At 56.1% G+C, this 14,551-nt stretch overlaps 6 protein-coding genes across 6 annotated transcripts; 3 read left to right on the forward strand and 3 right to left on the reverse strand.

Annotated features, from left to right (window-relative positions):
- Positions 1-362: 362 nt before the first annotated feature.
- UV8b_05768 (uncharacterized protein) lies at positions 363-3,659 on the forward strand (the record flags this gene model as incomplete). The annotated part of the gene is made up of 3 exons (XM_043143265.1): positions 363-954; positions 1,018-3,330; positions 3,448-3,659. The coding sequence occupies 3 exons, from the start codon at positions 363-365 to the stop codon at positions 3,657-3,659; spliced, it is 3,117 nt and encodes a 1,038-aa protein (XP_042999198.1).
- A 206-nt stretch (positions 3,660-3,865) lies between these two features.
- On the forward strand, positions 3,866-4,247 carry UV8b_05769 (uncharacterized protein; the record flags this gene model as incomplete). Its single annotated transcript, XM_043143266.1, has 2 exons — positions 3,866-4,099; positions 4,230-4,247. The coding sequence occupies 2 exons, from the start codon at positions 3,866-3,868 to the stop codon at positions 4,245-4,247; spliced, it is 252 nt and encodes an 83-aa protein (XP_042999199.1).
- A 586-nt stretch (positions 4,248-4,833) lies between these two features.
- On the reverse strand, positions 4,834-6,908 carry UV8b_05770 (uncharacterized protein; the record flags this gene model as incomplete). Its single annotated transcript, XM_043143267.1, has 5 exons — positions 4,834-5,925; positions 6,103-6,398; positions 6,504-6,599; positions 6,689-6,768; positions 6,877-6,908. 5 exons carry the CDS (start codon positions 6,906-6,908, stop codon positions 4,834-4,836), a joined length of 1,596 nt encoding a protein of 531 aa, XP_042999200.1.
- Positions 6,909-7,390: 482 nt separating this feature from the next.
- UV8b_05771 (uncharacterized protein) lies at positions 7,391-7,871 on the forward strand (the record flags this gene model as incomplete). The annotated part of the gene is made up of 2 exons (XM_043143268.1): positions 7,391-7,415; positions 7,495-7,871. 2 exons carry the CDS (start codon positions 7,391-7,393, stop codon positions 7,869-7,871), a joined length of 402 nt encoding a protein of 133 aa, XP_042999201.1.
- A 1,006-nt stretch (positions 7,872-8,877) lies between these two features.
- Positions 8,878-10,487, reverse strand: UV8b_05772 (uncharacterized protein; the record flags this gene model as incomplete). Its single annotated transcript, XM_043143269.1, has 6 exons — positions 8,878-9,114; positions 9,172-9,555; positions 9,648-9,931; positions 10,095-10,106; positions 10,202-10,220; positions 10,449-10,487. The coding sequence occupies 6 exons, from the start codon at positions 10,485-10,487 to the stop codon at positions 8,878-8,880; spliced, it is 975 nt and encodes a 324-aa protein (XP_042999202.1).
- A 697-nt stretch (positions 10,488-11,184) lies between these two features.
- On the reverse strand, positions 11,185-13,836 carry UV8b_05773 (uncharacterized protein; the record flags this gene model as incomplete). The annotated part of the gene is made up of 1 exon (XM_043143270.1): positions 11,185-13,836. One exon carries the CDS (start codon positions 13,834-13,836, stop codon positions 11,185-11,187), a length of 2,652 nt encoding a protein of 883 aa, XP_042999203.1.
- Between the last annotated feature and the right edge of the window lie 715 nt (positions 13,837-14,551).

The following is a 14,551-nucleotide window of genomic DNA, read 5'->3' on the forward strand; positions in this document are numbered from 1 at the left end:
TAGCTACGTCTCCCATTTACGCTGTGAGCGACGCAGCGTCCTATTTTATTGGCTAGAATTCACGTGGCCTTGTGTTCATTCTGGCTTTTTATTATCCTTCTTTTTGCTTTCTTCCCTTACTGAATGCGCTTCGCGCACACGCTTTTCCGGCTTGGACGTCACGCCAATCTTCGCTTCGCCAAGGGTTTTCCTAAAGCTTCATTTCACGGATCACGCCTGGACGCTTTAGCGCCCCAACGCTTGGAGCTGGTCGGTAACTTGGTCTAGCATTTGCTAGGGTCTGATTTGCCGAGTCTTTATATATCGCTTGCCAGGTGTGTCGCCAACCCAAATGCTCCGCCCAGGCCAATCTGGATTTGAAGATGAGCCAGTCGGGATACCGATACGTGTTGCCTGATGGCTACAGTTTGCATCAAGGTTTCGGCTCTTGCATACAGTCCGTCCACGACTCTGCGACACAACCTGCTGGGAGCGTTTCTTATGGCCTGTCGGCGGGACACGGCGATGCTCCTGCTCCCGCCTATGGAAGCATGATTCCTGGGTTGGGTCTGGGACGACCCAGCAACGCAACGCCCGGGTCGAGCCTAGAATTACCTGCACCAGCTGCAGCGTGGCAACCAGGGCCGCCGAATCCCCCCTTTCACGATTCGGCTGCGCAAATTCCGCATAGGGGTCACGTTGCGTCGAAAGAATCCGGTTCCGTCCCGTCTGGGGCCACGGGCTCAGAAGATGGCGAGGCTACAGAAGACGGAGAACTTGAGGATGTGTATGAACCTATGGAAACCGTCACAGATATGACACGAAAAGAGCTGCCAGATGTCGTCGGAAACCAAGACTCTACGGAAGCTGGGCATCTTTCAAATGATACCAGAGAACGATCTGGGTCATATTCGCCGTACCTGTCTCCCCATGAATTGCCACAGCCTAGCTCCCGTTTACCTAGCTCTCCAATAGGTAAGTGCGCCCGTTGCACAGTGCCTTGCTTCAGAATCGTCGCAGCGAGTTGACAGATTACAGTGCAAATGCAGTCCAACGCTGGTCCACCTACTTCCAAGTCGTCAACTGGCGATCAAGTTACCTCACAGTCGACAACGAATCATTCTGAGCAGACGCATCTATCCGGTTTGTCGCATTTGGAAGACGCCAGAAAACAGGCCAGTGACACCATACTTCGCCTGTGGCCATTCAACGTCCGATATCAAACTTATGTCGAGGAAGGAGTCGATGAGACACTTTTGAAGTCTTTGTTCAAGGACCTAGGCCTTGAGATTCTCGAGACGAAGCGTGTCCCTGAGCAGCCGCGCTTAAAGTCGACCCCGCCAGTTGAACGTCCTAAACCAAGACCGAGCATCGTCGAAACGAAACCTACCAAGTCATCAACGTCGGCGGCCGAAGAACGCAAAGACCGCATAGCTCGGCTTCTTGCTGCAAAGGGGTCGAAACCAGCTCCTGCAGCGGCATTGGCTCCCGTGCCGCCAGTGAACTCAGCTGCTGCAGAGGCCAAGGAATCCGTGGCCAAGGGCTCCAAGCCGTCATTGACACAGTCGGAAAAGTCCAAACTGTTGCAGGAAAAAATGGCTGCTCTTCAAAAGGCCCGCGAAGCACTGCAGCTGCGAAAGTCGGAACATTCCGAAGGAGGCGACTCCAGCAAAAGCGCCTCAACCCCGGCGTCTTGCAAGGCTGTGAATGGTGGTGGCATGGATGTGTCTGGTATTTCAGGACCAGGGCTTACAGCGTCCATACCCGAGTCATCGTTACCGCAGACAAGGCAAGTCGTACCCACCCCCGATTCTGTTGGACAGCCTGCAGCAACTCCAAGGATATTGGAAGTCCAGCATTCACACGCAGCTCCAGCCTTTGATCGAAACGTGGAGTCTCGTCCCTTCCTGATAAACGTGAGCGACGACGAGAATGACGAAGACGAGGAAATGGAAATCGACTCGCCGGGACGGCCGGAGACACCGTCCAATCTTCCCGGTACGCCAGGGCAGCGCGGCGCTTCGTTGCAGCACCCTGCTACTTTGTCAGATTCCGCTCCTGTCCGCCAGGCGGGGAGTCAAGCGTCGATATCATCCCCGCTGAGAACCGCGAGCCGAGATCACAGCGGGGACTTGGAGAGCATGAACAAGCAAATTGAGGAGATGAAGCAGAAGATTGCAGAAGCCGAAGCTCGTAAGAGGGCCAAGAATTCTCGAGCCTGCTCCCCGGTCCTCTCTCCGCGCAACGGCAGCTCGGTTGATGGAGGCTCGGGCTTTGCCAGCCATCAAGCTACGCCAGGTACCCCTTGCCTGGAGCCGGACCCAGCTGTCCGTCCGCAACCGAGCAGACGCTCGCGTTCCCGCGTTGCAAGCGAACGTTTACCATTACTCGAAGCTCGGCGCAGAGAGCAGCTCGAGAAACTCAAAAGCCTCCAGTCCGAAGTTGCCAAGATTGAAAGGGAGCTGGAAGCGGACTTGGTCGAAGAGCGGCGACTTAAAAGAGACATGTTGAATTCCGACTCGGACAAGAACGGCGATGTTGAAGATGTCGTTGTTCCATTGCTCACTTCAGGATCTGCTTCAACCCACGAAGGGATCAGCATGGCGGGGGAACCGGCTCCACAATCCACGGACGAGGACGAAGCAATGCCGTTATTCGAAGCCCAGGATGAAGCGCCGTCTACCCGCTCATCCGATTCCAACAAAGTCGCCCATTCGTGCGGCGACGTGGGCGAGCGGCCGGATGGAGGGTCATATGAGGCAGGCAACCTATCTCCCGGAAAGGAGACACTGATTGAACATGCCGCATCCAGCGCCGCTGCCATGGTCGACGGCCGTGAAGATGTGGCAATGGAAGATACTGGCTACTCGGCGGACGAAGATGCTGAAGCGGAATCTGACGATGACTACGAGCCCGCAGATGCCGCTCCACCACTGCCTGCGGAGGTTAGCAGAGATGACATGGAGATGCGGGAGAGAGACTCGGCAGTTGCGGCAGAAGCGGTTCCGGCTACTGATCAAACCATGTTGGCCCCAGATGGGTTCACGGAGGCAGCAGACAACCTAGGAAATGGACATGGATATGACGCCAACGCAGCGGCGGCGAGCGAATGCAAAGTGCCTGACGCTTCCAGGTCCAAGTTTGTGCCGTATGAGACGCCGCTGCAGTACTTTCACGCGTACCGGTTCCATCCACAGTTCAAGCAGACTGTGGCCGGTGGGTTGCGCTCGTTAACGTACAGCAATAAAATTGATGTGAAGAAGGAATTGTGCCCGGACGAGCTCAGTGGTCAGCAATGCCCAAGGGGAAGCCGGTGCGACTTTCAGCATTTCGAGACAATGCAAGCCCCCGGTGAGTGACTCGTGCCTGAGTGGCTACTTGGGAAGAAAAAGAAGAAGAAGAAGAAGAGAAAAGGTTCAACAGCGTGGCAGCTCGAGGGCGAGGACTGACAAGCCCGGATTTGGACAGACGATCAGATCCTGCTCCAACTGGGGGCAGCCGACCACTACGATGAGAAGCAACGAACCGAGTACATCAGTGGTCTAAGGCAACTCCTCACCACCTATCGAAACCAGAGAGTCAAGGACTTTAACACAATCAGCCAAGGAATTGTTGATTATCGGGCGAGATTCCTGGGGGACAAGACCAAAATCCTTCCTCTGGGTCATGTTGCTCTTTGAGCAGAAGCCTCGGCCGACCATTATACACGACGAGAAACGCATAGCTTATTTTGTTCTGTGCCCCTTTTCTTCCTGTCGTTTCGTTGTCTTGTTGAAATTTCCCCGTTGTAAAGCATATGCATACGGTCTCTGCTTCCCTTTTTTCTTTCTTCCTTTCCCCCCCTTTCCCCTCCCAGCTACCGTTGGTGTGAGCGCAAGTTCTCGCCATGTACCTCTCGCCACCAAGCGTCCCTCGCTGGCTGGCAACGCCGGTTGTCGCCAAAGCGGGCGGCGTGCATTATTATCCATTACTGTTCAGGCGTTGTCCGGAAGTAGTTCGTCTTCTTTGTCACGATACCCCCCCTTTCCCCCCTGCCTGGTTCCTCGCCGGCTCGGGCGTCCTCTCGTGTAACCCTCCCTTAGGGCTTGTGGCGTGGTTCCGAGCCATTGTGTCTAGTCTGGTAAGTTTGGTCAGCACCCGTGTTGTGACGGTGTCGTCGTGACGCCGGCGAGGAAAGCTCTGGTGTGTGATTTTTCTTCTTCTTGGTTGCCTCGGGACATGGCGGGCCGACTGACTGTCCGCACGCGTAGCCATTTTGTGAGTTGTGAGATGCGTGTTGCTGCTGCGGTACGAGACGGAAGGGTTGGCAGTAGATATGGGCGCGTAATCGTCGCCGTGTCGAGGTATCGGGGTCTCATGCTCGCTGGCAGGTATTTGTCGGCCGGGGATCCCAGCCCAGACCACGATTTCATGCCGTAATAGTACATTTTGATTCACGTCACTCTGATGCTCAAACGACGGTGCAGTTGCAGCCAGGCGCGTAGTTTTCTCTTTTTTTTTTTTTTTTTTTTGGGTAAATGCTGGAATTCTACGGGGTCTGCATAAATGTAACGAAACGGAGCCATGATAGCCACCACCACCACAAGGTGCACCTCGTGTGGTAAAAGACCGCTTCCACGGCGCGGCACTCGCAACCGCCACGGCGTATTCCGACCCGGGGCTGGGTGGAAGAGACGCGTTGGGAAACTCTGCGCCGACGAAACGAGGACAAACTTGACTAGAGCTTTCAGGCGTTGAGAGATTCGTCAGCCGTAAGGCGCTGCTTGCTATCTATCATTGGATTCTTTTCGCGTTCGCGACTACGCCAATCCCCCCCGTTGTGCACGTACAACACCAACGCGTCCTCGAGCTTGCTCACTGCTGTTCTCCCGTGCATCCTCCTCCTTCGTCTCGGCCGAGCCGGCTCTTGATGCCGTGTTCCGCCGCCGTCTGCGCGTTCTCGGCAGCCAGGTGCTGGCGGCACTCGCCGGCCGCCGCTTCGTTGCCTGCGGCAATGGTCGACGCATCGCTTACGCTGCCGCGGTGGCCAAGCGGGTGCGCGGACCCCAGCAGGCTCTCCTTTCGCGCCAAAAAGTACCGATCGTATTCCTCGGCCGAGTGCTCCGCGTCGGTGAAGCTGTCCAGGGCATCAAATACGTGCTGGAAAACCTGCGAGTCGACGTCGCGAGCCCACAAAAAGTCCAGGTGCTCGTAGTGCGGGATCTCGGTGGCCACGGTGCGCGGGGGCAGCTCTCTCAGCATCGCCTTGATGTCGACCAGGGAGTCGCTGCCGCCGTAGACCAGCACGATGGGCGTCCTGATGTTCCGGGTCGGGTACTTGGCCACCTTGGAGAACTTCCTCGACGAGGCCAGGTTCATGGGCTGGGGCACGTCGTCGTCGTACATCTGAAAACACTTGTTGCGGATGACCTGGAACCAGTGCACCACGCTCTTGGTGCTGGTGAGGGAGTACAGGTGGGGGTAGGCGGCTAGCTTCTGGCTCGTCGACATGTTGCGCGTCCTCCAGTCGAACAGGAAGCCCAGGCTTCTGTCGATGAGGTGGCAGAACAGGGGCGGGTAGAGCAGCGTCTCCCACATGGTGGCCGAGCTCAAGATGGACCGCCTGCCGAACATGAGGTACAGGACCGACGGGGAAGCCTTGACGAGGGAGTCGACTATGCCGTTGGAAAGTCCCGCCGGGGCCATTGCTGGAGCCAGCGCGATAAACACGTTGACCTTGCGATTGAGCGGCGGGTGGATGGCCAGCGTGGCAAAGGCTTGGGCAGTGCCTTGCGAGAAGCCAATGTAGGAGAGGCTCTTTTGCCCCGTCGTTTCCAGAATGTACGAGATTGTGTCGGGGATGTCGTGAAAGGCGAACTCGTCCATGGAAAAGTCCCAGAACTTGACGCTAGTTGGGGAGCTATGGATTGATTTTTTCGAGTACTTGTTGCCTCTATTGTTGCCCAGCTAGGTGCCGTCAGATGCGCCACAGATGAATCAAGAAAAATAAAATAAAATAAAATAAAATAAAATAAAATAAAATAAAATAAAATAAAATAAAATAAAATAAAAAAAAGCAGAGAGTGAAGGGAGAGAGAGAGAGAGAATCTGCTCGTTCGCACGGGTTCCTCGAGCACAACTTACCCACACGTCGAATCCGCGCTCCAGCAGCTCAAACGGAAGGCATCGTTTCTCGTCCGTCAGGCAAACCCAGACCTCGGAATTCATGAGCAGCCCGTGATGCAGATAGACTACCCTTTTCCGGACGCTGCCCGGACCACAATTGATCTTTTGCCCTTGTTCGCCTCGTCGCCACTGCAGTCTATGGATGCCGAGCAAGTATCCGTCCTTGGTCTGCACCACGTGCTCCTCAGCGTCGTATCCCCACAGACGACAAAGCTCGACGAAATCAGACGCGTCGCGGACAAAGTTCGCGATTGCTGCCGTCGCACGAATTAGCCGCCATGGGTAGCCAAGCCACCCGGACTTCGGAAGGGAAAAAGGGGGGAGGGGGGGGGGGGGGGGGTTTCCTCGTCTTGGCTCACATTTCTTCCCATCCTTGGCCCTTTTCTGCTCCGGAGACGCGAACCTATTGAACAGACGGCGCGAGGCGAGGTAGAAGAAGGAGACGACAAAAGAAGCTGGTGTTTTTTTTTTTTTGTTTGTTTTGTCCGTCAGTCCCAGTCCCGTACGTCGGTGGCAGCCGCCAATTCCGCCATGTAAAACTCACGCAAGGCCAGTGTCAGGATTCGAATGATGGCCTCGAGGCTGACGAAAACAAAGGACCCCACGAGGGCAACGTACTCGGTTCTAGGAGTAGGAGGAGCATGCAACGGTTGGTCCTGATGTTAGTCATGTCGGGGGGGGGGGGGCGAAGCGCCAAGGCTTCAAGTCCGCCATGGAATTGCGGCAACTCACGGGCGCAACCTTCCTATAAATGGCACAGGCATGGTAGACGAGGCGATATCCCAAGGTTTGCAAGAAGATGGACCGAGGAAAGCTTCATTGCAACCGTGTCGCGCGAACGAGGGCAACCGGCGATTTTGTGCATGGACCAAACAATTGTTCAGATGAACTTGTCCGGGAAAAGTGGATCTCGGATGTCAAGCAACAACTCCAACAGTTCAGTCGGTGATGTCACGTCACATGCCACACGCATGTGGGTCTGAGGCCCTGTGGGGGCAGGTACGAGGCACTCCGTACTCAGCCTCGAGCCGCTTCTACTCACAATACGGAGTGACGGAGAGGTACAGCTCAAAAGATCCCCGCCTCCCGATTCGGGTTTAGCTCCTACTGCATGTTGCGTGCCTCAGCCCGACCCAATCAAGTCGTCGCACACCACATCATGCAGCTGTCAACCTGCCAGCCGCAGGGAAAGCTTTCGTTCGTCTGAAAGCCAACACCACGGATTTCCCTCGCCCCAACATCCATCATGCCGAGTTCGTGCCAGGAGCTGCGTGAGTCCCCAGCCCGACCAACCCCTTCCCCCACACTCACCTCACCTCCTCACCTGGCTAACGCTCCCCCCCCCCCCAGGCGATGCGCTCGCGCAATGCCTCCAAGAATCCGACTGCGTCATGGTCCAGCGCAACAAGGCGTCCGACTGCCTCCGCGAGCCCCTCGCCAGCACGCTCCCCACCACGTGCCAGCAGCTGAAAAAGGGCTACGGCGACTGCAAGCGCGGCCTGGTCGACATGCGCAAGCGGTTCCGGGGAAACATGCCCGTCGGCTACAAGAACGCGGAGGGGGCCGAGGCGGGCAAGGGATACCAGCTGTATGCTGGCGCGCCGGCATTCGCGGGAGCTGTCAAGGAGACGAGCGGCAACGAGCCCATTCCCCAGGACTGGAGGGAGATTGAGAATGAAAAGTACCGCCTGGAGCAGCAGCAGCAGCAGCAGCAGCATCGGAAGTAGCATAGCAGCGGAAGTAGCATAGCAGCGGAAGTAGCGGCAGCGAAAGCGGCGCGGCTCAGCAGGGAGGCATTAGCATGCAGGCGGCGTTTTGGCGTATGATTTTTTTTGTTTTATCTTGCCCTATCTGCAGGCTGTTTATGACTCCGTGGGCGCTCATCTGGTTGTGTCGGGCCAGGCAGACGAGGCTTCCTCTTTCTCTCCCTGTCTCTCTCTTTCTCTCTCTCTTTTTTTTTTCGATAGACTTGCCTGGGCCATGCAGTTCCTACTTGGGAAAAATTGCGGTACCGGCTGTCCTGGCTCATAATGGACAAACTGGCTTCGCCAACCGTCGGAAAGCTTCCGTAGCTCAGTTGGTTAGAGCTTCGTACTAATAAACGTTAGTGATGCGGAGGCCGCAGGTTCAAGCCCTGCCGGGAGCAAGCTGTTCCAAGCGCTTTCCGACGACTTTGTTTTTGCTATTTTTGCTATTTCCGTATGCCCTCTGTCAGTCGTTGCTCACAAAACGCCCAGTAATTTCTTTTTTTTTTCTTTTTTTTTTTTCTCTCCCTGATAAATTCAGGTTGTATCCAAAGGTTAGCAGAGGAATCCTGCGCCTTATCACCCATGCTGATTGCTGATTTCTCTCCGTTACATGTAGTTATGTAGTTACCTGTGCGTGAACGTTGGTGGATGCTGCGCCCGTCCCCACTACCGCCTGCGCTATTCCTCCCTCCGAGCAAGGCGGCTCACTGACTGGCTTGATTGTTCGCTCGGCCGAACAAGGGTTTGCATACTCCGTACAGTTCATCACTTCAACTTCACCACTTGGTCACGAGGTCACGTCTTTTCAGTGCAATGTGCTTGGATATCTCAGTCTTGCTTCCTTGTTTCCAACAACCATTTCGGCGAGACACATTCCGAGACGTCCAAATTTTTCATGGCTTCACGTCTTTTGCCTGCGCCCACAGCTTTGGGCAACCACCTTTTTCCTGATCGTCATTTATATATACCTCAGCCGCACCAGGAGCTAGGACTCAATCTTCTTCTTGAGAATGTCCTTGAGAGTGACGGCATCGGCGGCGAACTTGCTAATACCCTCGCGCAACTTCTCGACGGCCATCTGGTCCTCGTTGAAGTCGAATCGGAAAAGAGGCTCGTCGTTGATGTAAGATTTGCGCTCAAGATTGGCCGAGGCGGCCGCAGCGGCGTCGAGCTTCTTTGGAACGACTTCGGAAGAGTTCACAAGTTCCTCCAGCAGGTTGGGCTTTGCGTGATGTCAGCTAAAAGTACATGGACCCGGAAGAGAGAGAGAGAGACGTACGGAAATGGTGAGGTAGTCGCAGCCAGCCAGCTCGGTAATTTCTCCAGTGTTGCGGAAAGAGGCGCCCATTACAATGGTCTTGTAGCCAAACTTTTTGTAGTATTCGTAGATGCTCTTGACCGACGCAACACCAGGGTCTTCCTCCTTGGAGTATTCCTTCTTGTTGTGGGCCTTGAACCAGTCGAGGATACGGCCGACAAAGGGGGAGATGAGGTAGGCGTTGGCCTCGGCAGCACCGATAGCCTGTACCAAGGAGAACATAAGAGTCAGGTTGCAGTTGATACCATGGTCACGTTGAAGAATCTCGGCGGCCTTGATGCCCTCCCAGGTGGAAGCAATCTTGATGAGGACCCGGTCTTTGGAGATGCCCTGCTCCTTGTAAAGCTGTGTTTGGAGACAAACGTCAGTGTCGTGTTGCAACAGGGATGGATTTTCAAGACAGCCAGTTACTTGGAAGGGGAAACAAGGTCACATACATCGATAATGTGCAGGGCCTTGTCCACAGACTCCTCCGTGTCAAAGGAGAACCGAGCGTCGACTTCGGTGGAGACCTTGCCGGGGATGATTTTCAGGATTTCCTTTCCAAACTCGACCAAAAGACGGTCCAGGGCGTGGTCGACCTGCGAGTCAACATCGCCGCCCTTCTTCTTGCCGTACTCGACGGCGACATCCATCAGCTTGGCATACTCCTGCTTTTTGGAAGCAGCCAGGATGAGAGAAGGGTTGGTAGTGGCGTCCTGAGGCTTGTACTTGCCAATGGCTACGGGGCTACGTTAGCCTTGTGCAGGGCTACAAAGTACGCAGGCATGCATGCAGCATCGAGTTTGCTTCGTTGCCCAGGGTCTCGCCAGCAGGGCGTGCGGGCGACGGAAGAGACGCGCAAAGCTCAAGCCGTTCGAGAACACGGGAGGAATCTCACTAACAAGCAAAATCACCTGCCAGATGAGTTAGTTAGCCAAGGCAAAAGAAAAAAAGGAAAAGAAGAAAATACGAGAGGGAAGATGGTGAGGATGAAGGTGAGGGAATTTACCAGAATCAGACACAACCACCTGATACGCAGCAGTAGCAGAAATGAAATAGTCAGCACGGAGGAGTTTTTTTTTTTTTTTTTTTTCGAACGAGCTTTTCCCGCAATAGACCAGGTTGCCACGGATCAATTCAAGCACTCGAGACAGGTGTCGCCGGCTTGCTTGCCACGAGCTTCGACGAAAGATTCGCCGTGAGGAGGGGCCGTAGGGAGGGGACAAAGAAAATGGTGGGGTGTTGGGCAAACTCACGGTGCCAGTGGCCTTGAGCTGGTCAAGGGAGCTGGGCATGCTGGGCAGTTTCGTTTGCGGTGTGTGTCAATATTCGGTGCGCGTTGAGGAAAAGGGTAGGCGAGCTCTCGCGGGGATTTTTTGACGGAGAGAGTGCAAGTGAAGGGATGCGTTTTGACGTCCCGTCGAAGGAGATGAAGTGATGATGATCCAACGACGTCCTCCAACGACGTCCTCTGGCGGCGGCGGCGGATTCAGCGTCAAGCAGCAGCAGGAAGGAGGGGTCATGGTCATGGGCTGATGGAGGGGCGTCAGCGCCACTGGTCGACCCACCATGAACGGGCGCCCGGTCCTCCTCTCGTTTTCAGTACGTACAGAGTACATGCGGAGTACGAGCACCAACAACGAGCACCAACAACGAGCACCAAGAACCAGGCATGAACGGGTCAACGTTTCTTCCGAACCTCCAGCACCTTACGTACCACTGCTATGTAGGAATGCTACCCATGAATGGCTTCAATGACCACATCTTTTATACCACTGCTACAAATGCTACCATAAAACGGCTTCAATAACCTCGCAACACATGCCCATGCGACAACGTAAAGCCTCCCATATCCCCTGTCGAAACGCACTTTTTTTCTTCTTCTTCTTCTTCTTCTCTCTCTACACGTCTTCCCTCCTGCACATCATTTACGTACCTGCTGCTCTAATTCAAACGGTGAACCCAAACAACCCCCCATCCCCCGTCGTAGACTTAATCTTCGGTAATGTCGCCATACTCCCACATGCCCAAGCGATCCTGCTTGGCCCGCACCTCAACCTCTCGCAGGTGCTTCAGGTAGGGCTCGAAAGCCTTGCTTCGCTCCCAAGCCTTGAGCTTCTTGGGCACCATGCCGTAGCCGCTGGCAACCACCTCCTTGTTGATGGAGTCGTTGGAGCTGGGAAGCTCGCCGTTCTTGGCGTCGTACAGGGTAACGTAGCTGACATTCTCCTTGGCGTCGACAAAGTCAAAGCTGCCAACCAGCCGCTTGCCGTCGGTGAGCTCGCCAATGACGCCAATGGCCTCCTGGAAGTAGTCGGCGCCGGTGGGGAGCTGGACAAACGACAGAGCCGCGTCGATGGCCTGCGCCTTGAGCCTCTGGACGCCGAATTGGCCCTGGTCCAGCGGCCGGAGGCTGGACCAGGCAATCTTTTCCGCGTTGCCGTAATCCACGTACTGCACCTCGGCCACCTTGGCGGCTCGGTCGTTGGCACGGACGCGGGCTCGGTACCACTGCCCGTCGTACGAGAATTTGGCAGAGACGTAGTCCCCCGTCTTGGGGGCGTCCCCGAGAGGCTTGCTGTTCTTCGAGTCCAGGTGAAACTTTCTAAAGTCGGTCATCATCGTCTCCAGAGCAGACGTGCCCTTGCCGATTTCCTGGATCTTGAGCTTGCCGTTGCCGTCAATGTTGGTAATCATCACGTCACGGTAATCGGCCGGCTTCTTTTCCAGAGGCACGTCGGCCTCTGCAGCGGCCCGTTGTTCAGGCTGCTCCTCGGCCTCCTCGTCCTGTGAAGGGTCGTGGTCGTGCCACAGGCCTTTCCGTCCCTCCTTGGCCTTCTTCTCGGCAGCAAAGAGCTCGGTCGAGTTGCCCGACTTTTCGGCCGAGTAGGCGTGCACCGAGGCCAGACCTTCCTCGACCAGCACCTTGGCAAAGCTTTCGCGGTTAATGTGCAGGGCGCCAATGAACCCGCCCACCTTGTCCATGTCGTGGATGTCGACTTCGCAGTCGCGCTGGTTGCATCTCCTGTTGGCCAAGTCCAGCGCTTCCTTGCCGAAAGGCTCGCCGCCCTCGCCGTCGGATCGGGGTGCTCTAGGCGCACGGATGCCGCCCAGAACCAGGGTGAGCTTGACGTTTTCCCGCGGGATGAGGATCGTGAACCGAGAGCCGGCCTTGCAAAAGTCAACAATGGCGGGCACCTTCTTTTGTCTTTGCAGCGTGGCAAGCATGATCTTGGCCTTTTGCGCGTTTTCGGACAGGTCGGTGTACTGCTTCGCCTTCTGAGGTTTGCCGGACCACATTCCCTTGAGCTCCTCCTTGGCCTTTTCCTGAGCCGCCAGCAGCTCGTCGTAGTTGGCGGCTCTGTCCGTGTCGTCCTTTCTGTGGCGGATGACTGAGGCCCAGCCCGACTCTATCAGCAGGAGGGCGATGTTCTTGCCCTTTTCCGTGACAGTGGCCACCTCCTTGGCCTCGAAGCCTTCGGACGCGGGCTTCTTCCCATCGATGCTGATCTTGACGTGCTTGCCGATCAGCTTCTGGCGCAAGAACTCCTTGGCTTCCTCTCGGAAGGGGCTCTCGCTGGCCTCGTTTGTGCGCGGTGCGCGGACGCTGCTGAGGCTGATTCGCTTCTCCACCCCCGCCTTGTTCTTCACCAGAACGGTGTCGGCGCTAATGACTTTGCTGACCGTCATCTCTTGGTTGCCGCCTTCGGCCTTTGCGACGTGGTTTTTGTGAAGTCGCAGCTTCTTCGACTGAGCCTGTTTCTCGGCGGCTCGAAGCTGAGCCATCTTGTCGCCCAGCATCGTGGAGTGGAAGTCGTTGCAGCGCGCCAGTCCGTCTTGGAGCAGGAACTCGGCAATGTTGCCTCGGGGGTGGATGATGCTGGCGACCAGCTGCCCCTGGGGGCTGGCGCCGACAATCTCGACCTTTACCTGTCGCTGCAGCAGACGGGACTCGACGAACTGGCGAGCTTCGTCGCCATGCTCCTCGGCCGGCTGCGTCGCGCCCGTTGAGGGCATCGTCCTCTCGGTCGAAGGGGTGCGAATCCCGGCGATGAGGGTCATGGGCTGCACGTGCTTCGTATCCGACAAAAAGAGTCGAACCAGGAGCCGGTCACCGCTAAGAACCCGCTCGACGACACCCTCGACAGTCTTGCCCTTCCACTCCTTGATGAACTCGGGGCCACCGAGATCGTTTTGTACTCGAATGGTGCCGCCAGTGCCGGCCCACAAGCCGTTGCTCTCGCTCTTGGCGTGCGACTCGAGCTCACGAAGCTTCTCGACGCGCTCCAGAATGTCTTGATTGTCTTCCTTGCGGCCGGCATCCTCGCGGACTTTGACCCATCCAGCCTTGACCAGCTCGTCGGGGAGCTCACTGCCATCCTTCAGTTTGGCGGTACCGAACTCTCGGCCAGAGTTGGTTATGGTGTATTGGATTGTGCACTGGACCGGTTTGCCTACGGCCAGTTTCCTGAGGTATTCGCGGGACTGGAAGGCAAAGGGCTCGTCTCCCTCTCGTTTCAAGTGTGGAGCGGTCACGTATGCCAGCGAGAAGGTCCGTTCGGCCGTCGGGTTGTTGGGGCTGGTCAAGATGAGTGTGTCACCGCTCAACACGCTTTTGACGTTGCCGACGAATACCTTGGACATGATGGCTTGGGCGGGGGAGAGAAGAGCTGCCTAGGCATCCAAGTCAAGCAAGTCAGCCCAGCAAACCTCGACAAGACGGACGCAGACATTGGCACAGCGGGCAAAAGTTGCGACAACAGCATTCCGAGATGTCATCACAACCACACAAAGACGTGCGGAAAAACAGCTCTCTTGGATAGATGGGCGATGGATGATGAGGGGGGGAAAAAAAACATCGGTCGGAAAGCAGGTAGTTGTTGCCTTGGTCGGTCTCATAAGACATAGAACCGCTACTTGGAGGGCCGGGTGAACCGACCAAGGGAAGAACACCACAGGGATGCAACTGCCGGAGCTTACCGTGAAAAAATAGGTATTTGAGAGGAGGAGCACAAAGGAGGAATGAGGGGGAGGTGAACCAATCTCCGGAAAACACTTGGGAAGAGACGATTGAGTGAAAAGGTTCGACAAGTCAAGGTGCCCTTGAGGCAAGGTGTCCACCAAGTTGTCGGTCGGCCTTGTGTGTGCGGCGGAGTACCCACGCCATTTTGCTCGAGCTGCCGAGCCGTGTGGGGGTTGAAAGCGTCAACTGCACTGCTGTCTGGTCTGCTGGTGTGGTCTGGCTGGGCCGAGTTGTCAGGGACCAGACCAGACCCTGTGCTGGTGGCGCCCCGCCCCGTAGCTGCTGGCAACTAAGCGAGATTGTAGCTCCATGCCACAGCGGGGCCAGAACTGAGAC

This window comes from Ustilaginoidea virens, chromosome 4, assembly GCF_000687475.1.
Source record: "Ustilaginoidea virens chromosome 4, complete sequence".
Taxonomy (NCBI): domain Eukaryota; kingdom Fungi; phylum Ascomycota; class Sordariomycetes; order Hypocreales; family Clavicipitaceae; genus Ustilaginoidea; species Ustilaginoidea virens.